The 24,211-nt window shown below is 44.4% G+C and overlaps 1 protein-coding gene across 1 annotated transcript in view; it reads right to left on the bottom strand.

Moving 5' to 3' along the window:
• Positions 1 to 24,211, bottom strand: part of GPD1L (glycerol-3-phosphate dehydrogenase 1 like) — a 67,479-nt gene that overhangs the window by 24,173 nt on the left and 19,095 nt on the right. The window contains exon 5 of the mRNA XM_077268969.1: positions 1,917 to 2,029. Within this exon, the coding sequence (XP_077125084.1) occupies positions 1,917 to 2,029 (113 nt within the window). The remainder of the gene's footprint in view (positions 1 to 1,916; positions 2,030 to 24,211) is intronic.

Genomic DNA, 24,211 nt, shown 5'->3' with positions numbered 1-24,211 from the left:
ACATATCACCCTCAGCACACATTTCACCACACATACACCAACCTCGCCACATAAAAGTCGAAACACAAAAGTCGCCGCTCAAAACTCGCCATGCGCAAAACTTGCTGCATACAACTTGCTACACTAACCTGTCACATGCAACTCGACACACAAAAAGTTGCTACACGCAACAAAGTCGCCACACAAAACTCATCTCACAAAAGTCGCACGTAGCCACATGCAACTCAACACACAACTTGACACATGAAACTCGCCCTAAAACACACACACAAGTCTGGTATTATCCTTCAAAAATAAAAATCTGATTAATAAGCAGACAAACTACAAGAGCAACAAATGTACCATATAGGAACTGTCTGTTATGTGTATGTGTGAGCTAATATATGCTGCTAGGGGGGAGGGCTTCCTGTTAGCTCGGGATTCATCAGGCTGCCAATTTAGCTTACAAATACTGAAGTAAAAATACTGACCAAACAACGTGTAACGCGGTCTAATACAGGAGGAGATGACATACAGATATATACTATATACAGGGGAGATGACACAGATATATACTATATACAGGAGGAGATGACACACACACATATATACTATATACAGGAGAGATGACACAGGTATATACTATATACAGGAGATGACGACACACACACATATATATACAGGAGGAGATGACACACAGGTATATACTATATACAGGAGATGACGACATATACAGGGGAGATGACACAGGTATATACTATATACAGGGGAGATGACATACAGGTACATACTATATACAGGGGGATAACACGTATATACTATATACAAGGGAGATGACATACAGGTACATACTATATACAGGGGAGATGACACACGTATATACTATATACAGGAGGAGATGACATACAGGGGAGATGACACAGGTATATACTATATACAGGAGGAGATGACACAGGTATATACTATATACAAGGGAGATGACACAGGTATATACTATATACAGGGGAGATTACACAGGTACATACTATATACAGGGGAAATGACACACAGATATATACTATATACAGGAGGAGATGACACTGGTATATACTATATACAGGAGCAGATGACACGTATATACAGGAGATGACACAGGTATATACTATGTACAGAAGGAGATGACACAGGTATATACTATATACAGGAGATGACATACAGGTACATACTATATACAGGAGGCGATGACACAGGTATATACTATATACAGGAGCAGATGACACACGTATATACTATATACAGGAGGAGATGACATACAGGTATATACTATATAAAAGAGGAGAAGACACATAGGTATATAGGTATATAGAGGAGGAGATGACATACAGCAGGTATATAGTATATACAGAAGAGATGACATACAGGTATATACTATATACACGAGATGACACACAGGTATATACTATATATAAGGGAGATGACAAACATGTATAAACTGAGGGGAAAATGAGAGGTGTGAGGTGAAAATGAAAAGGTGTGAGTGCAAAATGAGAGGAGTGCGAGAAAATAGTGGAGTGATCAGAAAATGACAGATGTGAGGTCGAAATGACAAGTGTTAGGGGGGAATGAGAGGAGTGAGGGGTAAAATGAGAGGTGTGAGGGACAAAATGAGAGATGTGAGGGGGAAAATGAGAGGCATGATGGGAAAATAAGAGAAGTGAGGTGCTATAACCAACCACAGATATTTACTATGCCCAGGCAACGTCGGGCTCACTAACCACAGATATTTACTATGCCCAGGCAACGCCGGGCTCTTCAGCTAGTCTCTGATAAAACCCTATTGCGCTATTTTGATCCAACAGTTTTCATAATATTGTGCCCATTACACTTGAAAGACCAACATTTTTTACTGAGTAAATGACTACAAACATAGAATAACACTTTGTCTCTGTAGACATTACCTTTAAGGCACCACACAGTTCCACAGTATCAGCATCGTCCACTACAGTAATACGGAAATTTGGGGTCTGTAAAAGTTCTTTGAACAAAAGGCCATGTTCAATTACTTTACTTCCTGAACAAATAAAGAAAATATGTTTATTAAAAAAAAATAAATCGGTTCAGCAATTCTTAATTGCATAATGTACCATATGTTTGATTATTTTATGTTATGCCCATTTATCATGAGACACCAGGTCTATGCCTAGTCACCCAATTCACCAACATTGTATGATAAATTTATAACGCCAATATGAAATACTAGCTGTTTCCAGCCAGCTAACGCTCGGCATGCTCATTGCTATCTAATTACGCTGCTAGTGATTAAACTAAAGAAAATAATGACAACATTCAATAGCACTTACGCAGGTGGTAAACTAACTTAAAATGAAGTTAATAATAATAATAATTAAAAATCAGAATAATACTAATACATTTTATTCACAGTGTAAAATCAAAAGCAAACTGGATTTGTGTGGTAATGTGTGGGGACAGAGCCTCGTGTGGTAATGTGTGGGGACAGAGCCTCGTGTGGTAATGTGTGGGGACAGAGCCTCGTGTGGTAATGTGTGAGGACAGAGCCTCGTATTGTAATGTGTGAGGACGGAGCCTCGTGTGGTAATGTGGGGGGACGGAGCCTCGTGAGGTAATGTGGGGGGACGGAGCCTCGTGAGGTAATGTGTGGGGACGGAGCCTCGTGTGGTAATGTGTGGTGACGGAGCCTCGTGTGGTAATGTGTGGGGGCGGGATTATGTGTGGTAATGTGGTGGGGGCGGGATTATGTGTGGTAATGTGGTGGGGTTGCGGGATTATGTGTGGTAATGTGGTGGGGGGGCCGGATTATGCGTGGTAATGTGGTGGGGGGCGGGATTATGTGTGGTATTGTGGTGGGGGGGCGGAATTATGCGTGGTAATGTGGTGGGGGGGCGGGATTATGCGTGGTAATGTGGTGGGGGGCGGGATTATGTGTGGTAATGTGATGGGGGGCGGGATTGTGTGGTAATGTGGTGGGGGCGGGATTATGTGTGGTGATGCGGTGGGGGCGGGATTATGTGGGTAATGCGGTGAGGGCGGGATTATGTGTAGTGGGAGTAGTATTATGTGTGGTGGGGGGGCGGGATTTTGTGTGGTAATGTGGTGGGGGGGCGGGATTGCGTGTGGTAATGTGGTGGGGTTGCGGGATTATGTGTGGTAATGTGGTGAGGGGGCGGGATTATGCGTGGTAATGTGGTGGGGGGCGGGATTATGCGTGGTAATGTGGTGGGGGGCGGGATTATGTGTGGTCATGTGGTGGGGGGCGGGATTGTGTGTGGTAATGTGGTGGGGGGTGGGATTATGTGTGGTAATGTGGTGGGGGCGGGATTATGTGTGGTAATGTGGTGGGGGGTGGGATTATGTGTGGTAACGTGGTGGGGGGCGGGATTATATGTGGTAACGTGGTGGGGGGCAGGATTATGTGTGGTAATGTGGTGGGGGGGCGGGATTGTGTGTGGTAGTGTGGTGGGGGGCAAGGATTATGTGTGGTAATGTGGTGGGGGGCGGGATTGTGTGTGGTGATGTGGTGGTGGGGGGGCGGGATTGCGTGTGGTAATGTGGTGGAGGGGCGGGATTGTGTAGGGTAATGTGTGGGGGCGGAGCTACTGTGCAGGGGGCGGGACTAGCGAGTAATCACGATGCGCTATATATATATATATTTATTTATATATTTATATATACACACTAGTAACAAGGGCAAGGTTTACAAGGGATTACTGAAGTTTTTCTAAGGACCATGAATAATAAATTACTACAAATGATGAAGCAAAACAGCAGACAAGGTGGGCAATTACGAAGGAGTACTTGAAAAATAGCGGATGTTGAGAATTTTGTGCTGATTATCTTATGAATGTGTATTTACAGTCCTATCCAATGGGAATTATGGGACTTGCAACTAAAAAGGACCATGGCCCGTCACGCAGCACATACTAAACCACCCCACAAGCTTATAAGATCCTTCATAAAAAGAAGTGAACATTAATTTCTCTCATAGTGTGCGCAGTGTCAGCAGCAGTTGCCGGCTTCAAAACAGCGGGTGCCCGCTCATTAAGATATTGAATATTCACCTCTCTCCACTCCCATAGGCGTGCAGAGAGGTGAATATTCATTACCTTAATGAGTGGGGACACGTGATCGCTCGGCGGCAGCTACTGGCACCAGAGCGAGATGCTGCAAGGGCGTACAGGGAAGGCAAGTAGGATGTTTTTTTTGTTTTTTTTATGGGGGCCATACATACAAAGGATGGGGATGAGGAACCATGCAAGCAAGGATGGGAATAAGGAGTCATGCAAACAAGGATGGGGATAAGGATCCATGCATACCAGAATATGGATTAGGGGACAATGCAAACCTGGCTTATACTCGAGTCAATACGTTTAACCAGTTCTTCTAAGCAAGATTAGGTGCCTCGGCTTATACTCGGGTCGGCTTATACACAAGTATATATGGTAAGTTTTTAGGTTGCATTCACACACCCACGTGGCACATCTTTTTTTTTCCCTGACTGTACACGGACTCATTGTTTCATTGATCCACACTCACATCAGTTTTAGAAATAGATCCATGTGTCCAGGAAAATGATGGTGATTAAAATCTATGGGGAGTCAAAACTAGGAAGACAGACTCAGTACTTCCAGGTTTCATCAATGTCACATCTGTTTTTAATTAATCCATTGCTAAGAGTGAAAAGTTTAGACAGCCTAATAATAATTTATTTCAATAGCGCCAACATATTCCGCAGCCTACCTGCTCCATTGATTATGCATGTTTTTTTTCACAGGCCCATAGACTTGTATTCGTCTTTTTATTTTCGTGCTACCAGAAAATAAGACCGGACATGTCTCCATGTGTTTAGCATGGACACACAGTCAGTGATCAAAATGGACATTTAAATTGGACCATAAGTTATAGGTACGTTAGGTATCCGTAAACTAAAGGAATACAAGACGTACATATAACAAGGACATATGAATGCGGCCTTACATAGATGTGTGAATGCAGAATGGGAATTTAACCCCTTAATAACCACCAATACGTCTTTTTACTGACCTGCGATATAAGAGAATAGCATTCCTGTACCGTTGACAGTCCAGCAGCTGTCGGCTGTACACTATAGCTGACAACTTGCAGCATTAGCCACGATCAGTGTTTGCACCGTCCATATCCATTTAACCCCTTAGATGCTGCTGTCAATAGTGACTACATCCCCATCGACACCCTGAGATCATAACTGTGTGGTCCTGATGTTTGCCATGTAAGTTCATGGCCCAATAGCGTCCTCAGAGTCTGCCGGCTATAGTGGCCTGTTCAAAAGTTAGCGACATTTAGGTGGTAAAAACACACTTTTTCCATTCCTGTCATGCCACTTTGCATTAATTGCTGGAAACCACCTGAAGGGTAAATAAACTACCTGACAGCAGTTTTCAATATGTTGAGGGGTGCTGTTTTTAAAATATCACTTTTGGAGATTTTCCAATATATAGGACCCCCACAGGCACTTCAAACCTGGATAGGTCCCTAGAAAAAATAAATTTAAATTTACTGAAAAAAAAAAAAAAAAAAAAATGAAAAAATTACTGCTGCATTTTTAAACCTTCTAAAAGGCTAACAAAATAAAATAACACTTTACAAATGGTGTTGATGTAAAGCATATGGGAAAGGTTATTTATTAATGTTTTTATATGGTATGACTTTCTGGATTAAAGAGATACAAAATTAGCTATTTTCAAACTTTCAAAGATTAACTTTTTTGTCAAAATTCTGATTTTTTTTGTAAATAAACAAAACATATAGATCTAAATTTACTATTCACAAACTATAATGTCCAGAGGAAAAATAAAAAAAACTCAAAAATCACTGGGATTTGTTGAAGCATTCCAGAGTTATTAACACAAAGTGACACTGGTCAGATTTTTAATAAAATTAGCCCGTCACAAAGGGGTTAATCGCCTATTGGCTTTAAGGCCATGTGCACACGTTGAGTATTTTTCATGTTTTTTTCGCTATAAAAACGCGAAAAAAAAACGCTTACATATGCCTCCCATTATTTTAAGTGTATTCCGCATTTCTTGTGCAAATGTTGCATTTTTTTCCGCAAAAAAATCGCATCGCGGAAAAAAAAACAACATGTTCATTAAATTTGCGGAATTGCGGGGATTCCGCACACCTAGGAGTGCATGGATCTGCTTACTTCCTGCACGGGGCTGTGCCCACCATGCGGGAAGTAAGCAGATCATGTGCGGTTGGTACCCAGGGTGGAGGAGAGGAGACTCTCCTCTACAGACTGGGCACCATATAATTGGTAAAAAAAAAATAATAATTAAAATAAAAAATAGTCATATACTCACCTTCGATGGCCCTCGGAGTCTTCCCGCCTCTCAGCGGTGCATGCTTACGTTCCTATAGATGGTGTGGTGAAGGACCTGCGATGATGTCGCGGTCACGTGACCGTGACGTCATCGAAGGTCCTGCACACACCATCTATAGGAACGGACGGCCGCTGAGGAGATCGGGGGCCATCAGAGGGTGAGTATAACCATTTTTTAATTTTTTTTATTATTTTTAACATATCTTTTTACTATTGATGCTGCATAAGCAGCATCTATAGTAAAAAGTTGGTCACACTTGTCAAACACTATGTTTGACAAGTGTGACCAACCTGTCAGTCAGTTTTCCAAGCGATGCTACAGATCGCTTGGAAAACTTTAGCAGTCTGCAAGCTAATTTCGCTTGCAAAATGCTAAAAAAAAAGGCGAAAAAAACGCAAAAAAAAAAAATGCGGATTTCTTGCAGAAAATTTCCGGTTTTCTTCAGGAAATTTCTGCAAGAAATCCTGACGTGTGCACATACCCTTAAGATTGCATTAAAAAGTCATAGTTACTCACCGATAACGGTGTTTCTCAGAGCCCATGACAGCACACCAGAGAGAGGGGATCCGCCCTTCAGGGACAGGAAACCTACAGGATAAAAGGGCGGTACCTCTCCCCTGCATCAGTTTTGTTTACAGAGCATCGGAGGTCCTCCAGGTTAGTTACAACAACAAAAAATGTACAATTTTATCATATTGCTTAACAGGTAAACACCGTGTCTATATGAAAAGGCACTTCACACAAAATAATGTGCTCACCGCACACGTGATGAGGGGGGGAATAAGTAGGTGCTGTCATGGGCTCTGAGAAACACCGTTATCGGTGAGTAACTATGACTTTCTCAGTCGCCCATGACAGCACACCAGAGAGAATTGCAGAGATATATTGGTTAGGGAGGGACCACAGCCTGCAGAACCCTTCTTCCGAAGGTTAGGTCAGACGAGGAGGCTAGGTCTAGGCGATAGTGTCTGAAAAAGGTTGAAGGTGATGACCAGGTGGCCGCCTTACAGATTTGATCTAATGGTACCTCTGACCTTTCGGCCCAGGAGGTCGCCATAGCCCTTGTAGAGTGGGCCTTCAGTCCCTGTGGAACGGCGTTCCCGGTGGATGAGTAGGCCAAGGCTATTGCGTCTGTCACCCATCGAGCAATAGTGCCCTTAGAAGCTTTGAGTCCTTTCCTAGGCCCCTGGAAACAGATAAAAAGAGACCCTTCCTTCCTACACTGTTGGGTGGATTTAATATATTGGATTAGACACCTTCTCACATCTAGTGTGTGGAATTTTTCTTCTTTCCTATTTTTAGGGTCTGGACAGAAGGAAGGAAGGATTATTTCCTGGGACCTATGAAAAATTGATGCTACTTTGGGTAGATAGGCAGGGTCTGTTTTTAGTACAACCTTATCATCCAGGATTTGTGTAAAGGGAGGGTTTGCGGACAGGGCTTGGAGATCACTTATTCTGCGGGCCGATGTCAGGGCTATCAGGAGGGCAGTTTTGAGTGATAGAATCCTAAGAGGTATTGACTCTATAGGTTCAAACGGGGGTTCTGTCAGGGCTGACAAGACCAGGTTCAAGTCCCAAGTTGGTAATATTTTTACTGTTACAGGTTTAGACCTTGCGGCTGCTCTGATAAACCGCATCACCCAAGGGTTTGCTGCTATGTTTTCGCAGTACAGTGCTCCCAGAGCTGATATTTGTACTTTTAAGGTACTTATTGAAAGGCCCAGGTCTAACCCCTTTTGTAGAAATTCTAGTATTTCAGTCACTGGAACCCCGTCTTGTAACCTGACCCCGGAGGAGGATAAACATTTTTGCCAAGTTTTACCATATATTTTTGTGGTCACTGGTTTTCTACTTTTCATTAGTGTAGAAACTAGTTTGTTAGAAAAACCTCTATCCCTCAATAGTGACCTCTCAAATTCCACGCTGTTAAGTGGAGACTCTCAGACTGGGGGTGGAACACCGGTCCCTGAGACAGAAGGTCCGGAAGATCCGGAAGGACCCAGGGATCTGTGATCGATAGCATCCTCAGCCAGGAGAACCAGGCCCTTTTGGGCCAAAAGGGGGCTATTAGGATAAGTCTGGATTTGTCCTGCCTGATTTTCCGCAGAACTGCTGGAATGAGGATGATGGGAGGAAATGCGTATGCAAGAGTTTGTGTCCAGGGAATCGTAAATGCATCTACTGCCTGAGGATTCCCTCTGGGATCTAAGGAGCAAAAGGTTTTCACCTTCTTGTTGTGCATGTTCGCAAAGAGGTCTATTACAGGGACGCCCCACAAGTCTGTGATTTTTTTGAAGATTCCCTGATTCAAGGACCATTCCCCTTGTTTTAGTTGGGTACGACTTAGAAAGTCCGCTTCCTGGTTCTCCACCCCTTTTATATGTAGGGCTGATATGGATAGAAAACTGTTCTGTACTAGGCTGAGAATTTCGGAGGTAGTTTCCATTAATGTTTGAGACCTGGTACCCCCCTGGTGGTTCAAGTAAGCTACAACTACTTTGTTGTCCGAAAAAATTCGGACGTGATGCCCCTGTAATTCTCTTAGGAAAAAACGTAGTGCATAATTTACCGCTCTCAGCTCTTTTTGGTTTGAGGAAGTCTCGAGTTCCTGACTCGACCATACCCCCTGAGCGACTTTGTTGTTCAGGTGAGCCCCCCACCCTGTGGGACTTGCGTCTGTTGTTACTATCTGAGGGTTCTCTATCACCCATGGAATCCCTTTTGATAGATTGGTGGGATTTAACCACCAGGTTAGGGAATGAATAACAGGCGAACTTAGAGTCATGCGACCCTCTAATCGACCTCTTAGCAAACTCTGGTTTTTTAAAATGTCCCACTGGAGGGGTCTCGTGTGGAGTTGTGCCCACTGAACTGCTGGAAGGCAAGCAGAGAGGGACCCCAGTAACGACATCGCCTTCCTGAGAGACATGGATGGTTTTGAACAAGCTTCCGACACTAGATGTAATATCTTTTGTCTTTTCTGCACTGGGAGGCGACATTCTTGGGAACTTGAGTCCAAAGTAAGACCCAAAAATTCCTGAACCCTGGTTGGTTCCAGTTTTGATTTTTGAAGGTTCACCAACCAGCCTAGTTTTTTCAAAATGTCTATCACTCTTTGGCAATGCTGACTGCAGAGTTGGGCCGAGCTGCTTACAATCAAAAAGTCGTCCAAATATGGAACGATTAAAATGTCCTCTTCTCTTAGATGTGCCATCATCTCTGCTACCAATTTGGTGAAGATGCGAGGTGCGATTGATATGCCAAAGGGAAGAGCTCTGTATTGGTATTCCCTTATCTGCCCTTTCATGACCACTGCCAGTCTGAGGAATTTTTGAGAATTCTTGTGGATGGGGACGTGATAATACGCGTCGCTGAGATCTAGAACTATCATAAAACAGTTCGGAAACAGGTTTTTTATTGTCGACTTTATTGATTCCATTTTGAATCGTTTGTTCTTTACGTAAGTGTTTAATTTCCGTAAGTTTATTATGGTCCGGAAAGACCCGTCTGGTTTGGGAACCAGAAATAATGGGGAGTAGAAACCTTTCTTTCTCTCCAGAGGGGGAACTTCCAGGATGACATTTTTGTCCAATAGTTTTTGGATTTCGAGTTCTAGAGCTTCTTGTTGTTGGGGAGAAGACCTCAGTGGAGTTACTACATAATGTCGGGGGGGGGGTAGGGAAAAAAATTCTATTTGAAGTCCCGCGTTTATCAGATTTAGTATCCAGGAGCTGGTAGTGATTTTTTCCCAGGCCGGGAGGAATTGAGACAACCTCCCTCCCACCCTGGGGGAGATGTCACTTAGGGGGGGGTTTCTTATCTCGTGGGGAACTACCGAAGAGGAAACCTCTTTCTCTTCTTTTCCCATCATCCCATCGGTTTTGTTCTCTTGGCGGTCTTCTTCTAAAGAATTTCCTACTCCGAAAGGGCCGTTTATTGAACGTTTGAGGTAGGATGGGGAACCCCTTCTTTTTATCACCTGCTTTTTGCAGGATGTCGTCTAGAGTCTCTCCAAAGAGAAACTTGCCCTCACACGGAATAGAACACAGTTTGTGTTTAGTTTGTAAATCTCCTGGCCAGCTTTTGAGCCACAGAGTTCTGCGTGCGGCATTCGAGAGGGCTGCAGATTTAGACGTTAATTTAATCGAATCGGCAGACGAATCGGCTAGAAATGCCGTGGCACCTCTAATCATGGGAATAGAGTCTAACACCTTATTTCTGGGTACCCCATCCCTCAGTTGTTTCTCTAAGTTGTCAATCCAGATCATAAGGGAGCGTGACGTGCAAGCCGCTGCTATGGCCGGTCTCAGGCATCCCCCCGCCGACTCCCAGGCACCTTTGAGAAAGGTGTCGGCTCTCTTGTCAAGAGGATCTTTTAGGGTTCCCATATCTTCAAATGGTAACGCGTATCTTTTTGAGGCTTTAGCTACCGCCACGTCGAGTTTGGGAGCCTTATCCCATGAAGAGGAAGTTTCCTCTTCAAATGGATATTTCCTTTTAATAGAGGGAACTGATGCATTTTTCCTCTCTGGTTTTTCCCACTCTCTTTTGAGTAAGGTTTGTATATTTTCATTTAAGGGAAAAACTTTTCGCTTTTTTTGGCATAGTCCTCCGAACATGACATCCTGAACGGTTTTGTCAGGACGAGGGTCCAATACACCCATTGTCGACCTCACTGCTTTAACAAGGCCGTCAACCTCATCTAAGGGAAAACAATGACGACCTCCCCTTTCGTCATCTGAAGAAGAGAAAGAGGAGTCCTGTGTATCTGAGTTTACGACATCAGAGCTGGAGGAATCGGAGTTCCTATAGGGATTAGGTTTTTCCTTACTGACTTTCTTCCCTCCTTTGAGGGTTTTAAACACAGATTCCACCTCTGTTTTGATTACGGACCGTAACTCAGAGGCAAAGTTTGGAGTCTCCTCGCAGAGGACTTGACCAATACACGAATCACATAACTTTTTATCCCAAGATTGCGGTAACTCTATATCGCATAATGGGCAGGTTCTGTGCTTTGTTTTTGCCGTTCTCTTCCTTGCCTAGGATAAAGGAGAAGAGGGACCCCAATTACAAATGAGCTTTCACGAAGATCACTCACCAATCAGACGCAGCCACAGGTACCGGTTCTGGAGGAGGGGTAGGATCTTGAAGTGAGAGATCCGTAGATGGTAGCTGATTCGCCACGCTGGAACTCTTGCTACGTTGCGTGGAATGGCTACCAGACCGAGAACTCCGGGTGCCCGTAGCGGTTCGCTTCTTTTGTGCGTCCGGTTTCGGTCGTTGATGGTGGCGCTGCTGCTGCTGCGGTGGCGGCGGCTGGAGCTGCTGATCGCTGTCTTCCATGGCTCAATTACCTTGGGACGGCATGCAGCAAGGAGTCTCCTATGTGCACCATCTTTTAAGCAGAGCGCTCTTAATAGCCCCTCCTCTGTGGCTGCGTGAAGGAGGAAGCGTCCCTTTTTTTTTTTTTTTTCCGACATGCTACTGCGCATGCGCGCGCCGTCAGGGACCCGGAAATGAAGCAATCCAGTTCCGGGGCAGCGCCATCTTGGTATACCTTAGTTACAGCGCTGCCCCCGAACCGGAAGCCATCACATTACCTCCGGTGCGGCGCCATTTTGGAAACGCCGGCGTCCTGAGTGTGGCAGAGTGTCGGGAGCTCCAGCCTCCTATCCGGACTGGCAGCTACACTTCCCCCCGCTCACGCTGACGGCCCATCGGTCGCAGCCGTGGCGGCTTCGGACACCGCACCAGCCGTGGCAGGGGCCTCCCCGCTGCCAGGACTCGGACTGGCCGGCTCCGGATTCCAGGCTTCTCAGGTACCGTCCAGAAGGTTCCCCGTCAGGGACAGGAAACCAAACTGATGCAGGGGAGAGGTACCGCCCTTTTATCCTGTAGGTTTCCTGTCCCTGAAGGGCGGATCCCCTCTCTCTGGTGTGCTGTCATGGGCGACTGAGAAACCCCGTCTTTTTATATAACCATTGTGGAAGGCAAAGCTTCTCAGTGATCCCTCTGCATCAATGTCCGTACACTGCTTTCTGATCCGCACAACAGGATTTTGAGAAGAGTACGGGAAATGGTGGTGAATTATTGCGCTAATGTGGAGGCCACAGATTCACTTCCTTAGGACCGGTGTCAATGCTGCTCGCTGGGCGTCACCCTGCATAATTGTTCAATTTATAAATACTGCTCTGCACTAATCAACGTGAGATCACATGGTTAAGAGCAGAGCAGTTCAACAATATTACACAGTGAAACTCAGAAGAGCGCCAGTGATACCTCTCCTAAATAAAGTGTAACTTTAGACCCCACAGTAGCGTCACCCTCTCTTCACTACTGTGGGGCCATAAATTCTCTCTTAGGACAGGTACCACATGCGCTCCGCTGTGTTTCAGTGTGCACTACTGTTGCACTGCTCTGTGCAATCTCACACCGATTAGAGCAGAGCAGTGTTTATAAGACTGACCCTTAGGCTGAGTTCACACGTAGCAGAATTGCCGCGGAAATTTCCGCGGCAATTCTGCGCCTCCTGCCGCGGGTATATCGCATGCAGAATTTGCATGCATATACCCGCAGAAAACTAGCGTTTTGCAAGCATAATTAGCTTGCAGAGTGCTAGCGTTTTCCAAGCGATCTGTAGCATCGCTTGGAAAACTGTTTGACAGGTTGGTCACACTTGTCAAACATAGTGTTTGACAAGTGTGACCAACTTTTTACTATAGATGCAGCATCTATAGTAAAAGATAGAATGTTAAAAATAATAAAAAAAAGAAAAAAAAAGGTTATACTCACCTCAGCGGCGTCCGATCCTAATGCTGTGTGTTCAGGACCTTCCACTGACGTAGCGGTCACGTGACATCATCGCAGGTCCTTCACCCACACCTCGGAAGCCTCTGAGAAGGTCGGGCCGCCAGAAGGTGAGTATATCGCTATTTTTTATTTTAATTCTTTTTTTTTTTACCACTTATATGGTGCCCAGTCCGTGGAGGAGAGTCTCCTCTCCTCCACCCTGGGTACCAACCGCACTAGATCTGCTTACTTCCCGCATGGTGTGCACAGCCCCGTGCGGGAAGTAAGCAGATCAATGCACTCCTATGTGTGCAGAATCGCCGCGATTCCGCAATTTTAATGAACATGCTTCGTTTTTTTCTGGATTTTGATTCCGCTCAGGAAAAAGATGCAGCATGTGCACAAAAAATGCGGATTGCAATCTGTTACATAGGATGCTTAATGTTAGCGTTTTTTTCGCGGTTTTATAGCGTTTTTATAGCGAAAAACCGCGAAAAAAACGCAAAAAATCTGCTACGTGTGCACACAGCCTTATAGGTTTCCCCCAGTTTTTGTTATGTCATTTGTACTGCCATTTTCCACTCGATTTTTTTTTAAAGGGACACTGTCACCCCCTCCAGCCGTTAGCAACTAAAAGAGCCACCTTGTGCAGCAGTAATGCTGCATTGTGACAAGGTGGCTCTTTTAGTTATTGGTGCAGTCAAAGCAGAAATAAAGCGTTTTATAATTTCGCAAAAATACCTGTCTTTAGCCCTGGAGGCAGGTCTTAACCCCCTTGCTGCACACGCCACACTGCCGTCACTCAGGGCTTCTTCGGCGCCGGGCGCCTCCCCCTCCGCGCTGTTTTCAAATCAAATCCGGCGCCTGCGCTGTTTTGTTTTGCCTGGGGCAGGCGCAGTGTTTGCTGCCCGTCTGACCTCAGATGCAGTCTCGCAGACTGCGCCTGTGCGGCAACTCAGCTTGTGAATCCCAGCCCCTCACTGTGCATAATGCATAACACAGTGCGGGGCTGGGATTCACAAGCTGGGTTGCCGCACAGGCGCAGTCTGCGAGACTGCATCTCAGGTCAGATGGGCAGCACTCACTGCGCCTGCCCCAGGCAGAACAAAACAGCGCAGGCGCCGGATTTGATTTGAAAACAGCGCGGAGGGGGCGGCGCCCGGCGCCGAAGAAGCCTTGAGTGACGGCAGTGTGGCGTGTGCAGCAGGGGGGTTAAGACCTGCCTCCAGGGCTAAAGACAGGTATTTTTGCGAAATTATAAAACGCTTTATTTCGGCTTTGACTGCACCAATAACTAAAAGAGCCACCTTGTCACAATGCAGCATTACTGCTGCACAAGGTGGCTCTTTTAGTTTCTAACGGCTGGAGGGGGTGACAGTGTCCCTTTAAGCAAAACTAATTATCTAAAAGTTATCCGGATATCTTTTAAATTGACTTACTTTGGAAACGACAGATTGTCTTCTGAGCAAAAAACGCCAGAAGAACAGACAGGTCACTTGTTTTAATTGCTTGGTGTTTTTAGACACGAAGTGGTTAAGAGATGTTCAAAAGCCTGACCAAACATACAGCAAGCGGTTTTTATATAGAAACATTACAGAGGTTCATTCCTTTAAAAGGGAAGTTACCGTATTTGTAGATCATTAATAAATCAATGTAATGTAGCATAACATGCTGTTATAACCAAGTTTTGAATGCATTTGAAACATATTTCACGTGTTATAGGAGTTTAAAGAAGGCACTGGGGGCTGACATCTTGTTTTCACAGCAGCAGCACGACACTATCAGTGTCCTAGTACGGCACCCCATGGTCATAGGAGATAACAGACTGCTGCTGACCCTCTCTCTAACATTGCAGCCGCATTAGCAGTAAACTGGGCATGCCTCTGTGGGCTGCACAATTCACAGTAGTGGGAGTGTTCTGCTGCCATATTCATGCAGCCCTCAGATCTGCTAACTAAACATAAGCAGTACTGCTTCCAATAGAACAGATCCTAGATTGAGGGCTGACAGTAGTAAAATGCAGGAGAAAAGCGCAGGCAGAATAGCAGATACATCAAAGAGGAACAGTGTACCATTAGCACTATAGTAGCAGGAGCCATCAGCTGCTCTGCAGGAGTTGTGATTCAACCATTCCTAAGATAAGGAGCTGCAGTGAATGGCCAGGCGTTGTGGAGGGGGGTGAGAGAATCATGTCATCTGGGTGAGAGAGACTGATGGGAGAGAGAAAAACAGTAACTGCTGGTGATTGCAGATCACAGGGCAGTCTCCCACAAAATGGCGCTGCCCTGTGATGCTACTCTTCATTCTGCCCCAGGGATACTAGACCACCCAAAAGGGGAGGGAAATGGTGATGCCAGCAGTTACTGCCCCAATTTTGCTGCTAACAGTAAAGCTGGTAAGTCTTACTATAGCTGCTTGAGGTGTAAAACGGAAAATGCTCCCCCAGTGGTAAATATATATATTTGTAAGAAAATATATATTTTTCATATAGAAAGGTTTGCAAACAGTGCAAACACTGCCTTAATACATTTTAATTCCTATTTTAAGCTTAAATTTCACAAAAAAACAAACTACAAGAAAACTGGTGGCACCTTCCCTTTAACCCCTTCATGACCCAGCCTATTTTGACCTTAATGACCTGGCCATTTTTTGCAATTCTGACCAGTGTCCCTTCATGAGGTAATAACTCAGGAACGCTTCAACGGATCCTAGCGATTCTGAGAATGTTTTTTCGTGACATATTGGGCTTCATGTCAGTGGTAAATTTAGGTCGATAATTTCTGCGTTTATTTGTGAAAAAAACGGAAATTTGGCGAAAATTTTGAAAATTTCGCAATTTTCACATTTTGAATTTTTATTCTGTCAAACCAGAGAGTTATGTGATACAAAATAGTTAATAAATAACATTTCCCACATGTCTACTTTACATCAGCACAATTTTGGAAACAATTTTTTTTTCCAAGGAAGTTATAAGGGTTAAAATTTGACCAGTGATTTCTCATTTTTACAACAAAATTTACAAAACCATTTTTTTAGGGACCACCTCACATCTGAAGTCAGTTTGAGAGGTCTATATGGCTGAAAATACCCAAAAGTGACACCATTCTAAAAACTGCACCCCTCAAGTTGCTCAAAACCACATTCAAGAAGTTTATTAACCCTTCAGGTATTTCACAGCAGCAGAAGCAACATGGAAGGAAAAAATGAACATTTAACTTTTTAGTCACAAAAATGATCTTTTAGCAACAATTTTTTTATTTTCCCAAGGGTAAAAGGAGAAACTGGACCACGAAAGTTGTTGTCCAATTTGTCCTGAGTACGCTGATACCTCATATGTGGGGGTAAACCACTGTTTGGGTGCATGGCAGGGCTCGGAAGGGAAGGAGCGCCATTTGACTTTTTGAATTAAAAATTGGCTCCAATCTTTAGCGGACACCATGTCGCGTTTGGAGAGCCCCCGTGTGCCTAAACATTGGAGCTCCCACACAAGTGACCCCATTTTGGAAACTAGACGCCCCAAGAAACTTATGTAGATGCATAGTGAGCACTTTAAACCCGCAGGTGCTTCACAAATTGATCCGTAAAAATGAAAAAGTACTTTTTTTTTTTTTTTTTCACAAAAAATTCTTTTAGCCTCAATTTTTTCATTTTCACATGGGCAACTGGATAAAATGGATCCTAAAATTTGTTGGGCAGTTTCTCCTGAGTACACCGATACCTCACATGTGGGGGTAAACCACTGTTTGGGCACATGGTAAGGCTCGGAAGGGAAGGAGCGCCATTTGACTTTTTGAATTAAACATTATCTCCATCGTTAGCGGACACCATGTCGCGTTTGGAGAGCCCCTGTGTGCCTAAACATTGGAGCTCCCCCACAAGTGACCCCATTTTGGAAACTAGACCTCCCAAGGAACTAATCTAGATGTGTGGTGAGCACTTTGAACCCCCAAGTGCTTCACAGAAGTTTATAACGCAGAGCCATGAAAAAAAAAAAAATTTTCTTTTCTTTTCTCAAAAATGATTTTTTTAGCCCGCAATTTTTTATTTTCCCAAGGGTAACAGGAGAAACTGGACAACTTTTGGGGTCAAATTTCTCCTGAGTACGCCGATACCCCATATGTGGGGGTAAACCACTGTTTGGGCACATGCCGGGGCTCGAAAGAGAAGTAGTGACGTTTTGAAATGCAGACTTTGATGGAATGCTCTGCTGGCGTCACGTTGCGTTTGCAGAGCCCCTGATGTGCCTAAACAGTAGAAACCCCCCACAAGTGACCCCATTTTGGAACTAGACCTCCCAAGGAACTAATCTAGATGTGTGGTGAGCACTTTGAACCCCCAAGTGCTTCACAGAAGTTTATAACGCAGAGCCGTGAAAATAGTAAATACGTTTTCTTTCCTCAAAAATAATTTTTTAGCCCAGAATTTTTTATTTTCCCAAGGGTAACAGGAGAAATTTGACCCCAAGAGTTGTTGTCCAGCTTCTTCTGAGTACGCTGATATCCCATATGTGGGGGTAAACCACTGTTTGGGCATTTGACTTTTTCAACGAAAGATTGGCTGAAATCAATGGTGGCGCCATGTCGCGTTTGGAGACCCCCTGATGTGCCTAAACAGTGGAAACCCCTCAATTCTCACCCCAACACACCCCTAACCCTAATTCCAACCCTAACCCTAAGGCTATGTGCCCACGTTGCGGATTTGTGTGCGGATTTTTCCTCACCGTTTTTGAAAAATCTGCAGGTAAAACGCACTGCGCATTACCTGCGGATTTTCCGCGGATTTCCAGTGTTTTTTGTGTGGATTTCACCTGCAGATTCCTATTATGGAGCAGGTGTAAAACGCTGCGGAATCCGCACAAAGAATTGACATGCTGTGGAAAATACAATGCAGCGTTTCCGCGCTGTATTTTCCGCACCATGGGCACAGCGGATTTGGTTTTCCATAGGTTTACGTGGTACTGTAAACGTGATGGAAAACTGCTACGAATCCGCAGCGACCAATCCGCTGCGGATCCGCAGCCAAATCCGCACCGTGTGCACATAGCCTAATTCTAACCCGAATTCCAACCCTAGCCCTAAGTGCAACCCTAGCCCTAAGTGCAACCCTAGCCGCAACCCTAACCCTAAGTGCAACCCTAACCCTAAGTGCAACCCTAACCCTACCCCTAACGGAAAAACAAAAATAAATATATTTTCTGTATTTTATTATTGTCCCTACCTATGGGGGTGATAAAGGGGGGGGGGTTTATTTACTATTTTTTCATTTTGATCGGTTCTATCACAGCGACCAAAATGTACAGGGAACGAATCTGCCGGCCGGCAGAGCCGGCGGGCGCACTGCGCCCGCCATTTTCCAAGATGGCAGCGCCCATGCAAGAAGACCGAGGACACCGGGAGGGACACCGGGACTAGGTAAGTATGGGGGGGTGCGATCTGACAGCGGGGGGAGGGGGGGCGGAGAGGAGGGCGCTTAGGACAGGACGGAGGGGTGCGGAACACTGGCGGCGGCTGCAGATCACCGCCGTCAGTCGGTGGGGTGGCCAGATCGGGGTCTCCAGCCATGGCCGATGCTATTGCAGCATCGGCCATGGCTGGACTGTAATATTTCACCAATTTTCATAGGTGAAATATTACAGATTGCTATGAATGGCTGTTTCACTTTCAACAGCCAATCAGAGCGATCGTAGCCATGGGGGGGGGGCGAACCCCCCCCTCCTGGGCTGTAGTACCACTCCCCCTGTCCCTGCATGACGGGTGAAATTGGAGTTAACCCTTTCTCCCGGCCTGCAGGGACGCGATCCGACCATGATGAATATGCTGCGTCACAGGTCGGATTGGCACAGGTTTTCATGACGCATACGCTGCGTCAAAGGTCGGGAAGGGGTTAAGCATTTTCTGATAGCTTTTTCAGGTGGAATCTGCCTGAAAATGAAGTCTTATCCACATACCCTTGGGCTATGTAGACACAGAATCTTTTTACTGAATTTGAGGAGTTGTGTGTTTTTCAGGAAGATTTGGAGAGCTTCTGCTTATCTTCCGTTTTCAAAATACTCCTTGAAAAATTGTGTGCGCAAAGCCTTACAGTGGATGTTGGAGCAGATCCACTTAAAATTCCTTCTTAAAAATAACACAAGAACAATCTTAGACCGCTGACACGCTAACAACAATTGCTACAATTATGTCTTCTAAGCAGAAATCTGAGCAAAACTTTAAAAGGTGAATATGTGAACAACTGAATTTATAAATCACTGCTTCCTACTAAAGGTGAGACACAAACTCAATGCCCCTTCAGACAAGGTCTTCTGCACCCATAGGTGTATAAAATCTTAAGAGCCAAAGTCTCAATTTTGTATCTATTCTTCCACTATCACTTATACAGGTATTAATTCGCTTCTTTTGGTTACTTTTCTCTGAGCCACAAGACGATCTTATCTTATAATCCACAGAATATTCACTTAACACTTATCAGAGAGGAAGGACACAATTAGGATATGGATCGAACATGCAGCAAAGAGATAAGAGCCCAAGCTTTGAGATATATCAACTACTCAGAACAGCTCTTAATGACCATCATAATATATATATATTAATAAACCCAAGTAGATTTTATGGGTGTCACATTATTACCTGATCTCCGAAGCATGAAATTGGATAGCTAGAACATTATGTCTCGGATTTGTCGCCTTTCGATACATTAGAAAGAGATATAACGAAATTATGCATTGCCAAAAGAAGACCCTGTGTCTGATGATGTGGAATATATTATCTGATTAGATATAAATAGCTTTGTATTCTGTCTGCTGAATTATATAGTTAAATGTTTTATAGGACATTTCTTTATTTTATTTTTTATGATACCTACAGAAATTGTACAGAATAAAACACAGCTGTGTAGTCTTGAAGAGAAGCATGACCAGTACCAGGTCTGTCTGTCTCTTTTATAGTGGGAACATTTTATCTTTGCTATGAGATATCCGTATCTGCAAGAGAATCAAACTCATTGCCGCATGGAATCGGCCATGAGTAAGTGAGAACTGTAGGCAAAAAGAACATTAAAAAGAAAGGTTTAGCAAAAAGTATCGCTGGACCCTACTGAGGTCAAATCGGTAGTCTGCAGAAAGCAAAGCCTTGCAAATCTCCTACCTGCGGGCATCAACAGCGCTTCTAATTAGTATGGGGTGGTTTGAAAGAGACAGAGGATGCCGGCAGGAAGCAGAAGGTTTGCAAGGCTCTGATCCAGCAGCCGCGGATTACTAATGTGGCCTCTGGACACGGGTTCTGCATTTCTTTTTTCTCAACTCCAATGAAAAAAAGGTTGTGCAATGTTGTGAATACTGATCCCCAAACGCTACTATTCCAACTCTTCCAGATCCCCACCATTCTCTGTTCCCCCTTGGTTGACGTGTGGCCGCTGCAAACCAAAAAATTGGCAGCAGCATTCACATGTGTCTAGACAACAGCAGGAAGTACACGGACCAGTGGGACTTGGCAGTTTTGGAACAGGAGTGGGACTGCCAAGACAAGGTTACTACTTTTATTTCACATAATAGAATCTGATAAAGAAAACTAAACCTAGAAATAAATGATAAAAGTAAGCATATGGCTGCTAACACCGTTTCACGATCTTGCAGACTGACAAACAGTTTGATAGAAATCCTGCAGAGAAGTATAGGGGTGAAGCTTACAGTAGGATAAAGCGGAGACGAACAGAAGATTTAGTTAAATATTTATCATTTGTAATGTGAGGAAAATAGAAAATAGAAATAAATGGACGGAAGGAAATTAAAAGGAAGTGGTGGATTGTTTTTTGTTATACATTTTCTGTTTTGTTTTTTTTACTTTTTAGTTTTATCATATGCAGCAAAGTGAGAATGCTCACCACTTTCGTCCCAATTAGTTTGCCAGCATTCTGTTGTAAAATGTCACAAATTTTTTAGTGCAACTCTTATTTGTGAAAAATTTTGCAACTTGGCATTCTCTTGCTAGTCATAACGCCTGTTTCATCATCTTTTTGAAAAGTATAAGGAACTTAAAGAAGTTGTCCACTACTTTTTCATTGACGACCTATCCTCAGAATAGGTCATCAATGTCTGATGAGTCAAGGTCCAACACCAGGCACTTCTGCCAATCAGCTGTTCCAAAGTCGATTGCGGAGCTGCGCAGTCTTCTGATAGTAGGCGGATCTGTAGTACCCAGCTGCAGCCACTATTCAAATAATTAGGAGGTGGATATGTAGTGCCCTTCCGCGAATGCAGTACTCTGGTAGCCCCACATTGACTGCCACCATCATGTTTCACTATACGCACAATGGATTTTTCTTTTTTCTTTAAGTGCATGGTGCCTACAGTAAAACATGGTGGTGGCAGTGTCCTTATGTGGGGCTACCCAAGTGCTGCTGGTGTCAGGGAGCTACATTTCATTGATGTTATCATGAATTCACAGATGTACTGCTCTATATGGAATTAGAAGATGCAATCATCACTCCTTACCCATGGTAGATGTGCACTTTTCCAACAGAACAATGACCCAAAACACATATTTGCTGTATTTCTGAAGAAAGATAGGGTGAAAGTGACAAGTATGTCTCCTGATCTAAACATAACTGAACAACTATGGGGAATTCTGAAGAGACAAGCTGAGCATCACTCTCCATCCCACAACCAGGCTCTAAAAGGTCGTTCTTGAAGAATGTTGCCAGATTGTCAATTCCTTAAAAATAATGGAGTTCACACAAAATACTAGATGTAGTAATTATTTTTTTACGTGGGGTGTACTCATTTTTGCCTCAACTAATTTGTGTAAAACTGAAGATTTTGTAATGAACCTTATACCCTCTTCATGACCCGGGGTATTTTCATTTTTCGCTCCCTTCCTTCCCAGAGCCATAACTTTATTTTTCCGTCAATATCGCCATGTAAGGGCTTATTTTTTTGCGGGACGAGCTGTACTTTTGAACGACATTATTGGTTTTAGCATGTCATGAACTAGAAAACGGGAAAAAAATTCCAAGTGCGGTGAAATTGCAAAAAAAGTGCAATCCCACACTTGTTTTTGTTTGGATTTTTTTGCTAGGTTCACTAAATGCTAAAGCTGACTTGCCATTATGATTCTCCTGGTCATTACGAGTTCATAGACACCTAACATGTCTAGGTTTTTTTTTTTTATCTAAGTGGTGAAAAAAAAATTCCAAAGCTTGCTAAAAAACACATTTTTATGATACCATTTTGGTGCAGATACTTTCTTTTGATCTCCCGTTATTGCATTTTAATGCAATGTTGCGGCGACCAAATAAAGTAATTCTGGCGGTTCAATTTTTTTTCTCGCTACGCCGTTTAGCGATCAGTTTAATCCTTTTTTTTTATAGATCGGGCTATTCTGAACGCAGCTATACCAAATATGTGTAGGTTTGATTTTTTTATTGTTTTATTTTGAATGGGGCAAAAGGGGGTGATTTACAACCTTTATATTTTATTTTTTCATATTTTTTAAAACTTTTTTTTTTTTTACGTTTGCCATGCTTCAATAGAAGCTGGCACAACTCGACTGCCTCTGCTACATAGGAGCGAAGCTCAGATAGCTCCTATGTAGTAGAATTACAGACTTGCTATGAGCGCCGTCCACAGGGTGGCGCTCACAGCAATTCGGCATTAACAGCCATAGAGGTCTCAAGGAGACCTCTGGTTGTTATGCCGATGCATCGCTAACCCCTGATCATGTGACGGGGGTCAGCGATGCGTGCAGTTCCGGCCCGATGGCCGGAAGCGCTAGTTAAATGCCGCTGCCAGAGTTTGACAGCGGCATTTAACTAGTTAATAGCGGCGGGTGAATCGCGATTCCAACCGCCGCTATTGCGTGCACATGTCAGCTGTACAAAACAGCTGACGTGTCTCGGCTTTGATGCGGGCTTACCGCCGGAGCCCACATCAAAGCAGGGGATCTGACATCGGAGACGTACTATCCCGTCCGAGGTCAGAAAGGGGCTAACCTTATGTTTGTAACAAAAATTGAAAGGAGCGGATGGCACTCACCGGTTAAAAAAACTTCTTTAGGCTACGTTCACATTTGCGGTCTGTGCCGCAGCGTCGCCGCATGCGTCACCGCATGCGTCATGTGCCCCTATATTTAACATGGGGGCGCATGGACATGCGTCGCACTTGCGTTTTGCGCCGCATGCGTCCCTGCGGCGCCCGTGTCCGGGCGCAGAGGACGCAGCAAGTTGCATTTTTGCTGCGTCCAAAATCAATGAAAAAAAGGACGCATGCGGCACAAAACGCAGCGTTGTGCATGCGTTTTTGTTTGCGTTGTGCGTTGCCGACGCTGCGGCGCACAACGCAAATGTGAACGTAGCCTTACTCCGATACTTTAAAACATCGGCGTCGGGAAGATGGGAGCAGGAGTGGAATGGACGACAGCAGTTTCGCCCTGCAGTGGCGCTTCTACTGGTCACACAGGTAAGTGAGACTGACATCACCTCTTAACAGAGGGAGGCAGCTAAACCCCACCCCCGGTGCTTGAACACATGTACAGCAGCTATACATAACAATTAAAATGCATTTGGAAAACAGATGAAAACAATACAAAAACACAATTAAACCGGCTTATTACAGGAAAATGGACATATCAAATCTTTCATTCAAACCAGCGGATTCTGGCGCTCGAGTGCGCATAATCCATATGGCCTCTCTTTTTAGTAGAAGCTTGGGCAGATCTCCTCCTTGCACTGGAAGAGACACCCTTTCAAGGCCAGCAAAAGAAAGCACCTCTGGGTTTCCTCCATGGAATTCCCTAACATGTTTGATCAAACGTGGAACCCCCTTGCCTGAACCGATCGAGTTGTAATGCTCTCTGAACCTCACATAGAGGGGGCGAATGGTCTTGCCAATATAGAAGGACTTAGGCTACGTTCACATTTGCGTTGTGCGCCGCAGCGTCGGCGCCGCAGCGCACAACGCAAACAAAAACGCGGCAAAACGCACGCTAAAACGCTGCGTTTTGCGCCGCATGCGTCGTTTTTGCCCGCAAGTTGGACGCAAAAAAAATGCAACTTGAAGCGTTTCTTGCGTCC

Source organism: Ranitomeya variabilis, chromosome 6 (genome assembly GCF_051348905.1).
Source record: "Ranitomeya variabilis isolate aRanVar5 chromosome 6, aRanVar5.hap1, whole genome shotgun sequence".
Classification (NCBI taxonomy): domain Eukaryota; kingdom Metazoa; phylum Chordata; class Amphibia; order Anura; family Dendrobatidae; genus Ranitomeya; species Ranitomeya variabilis.
Note: the sequence above shows the minus strand (reverse complement) of the source record. Positions and strands in the feature narration are given on the sequence as shown.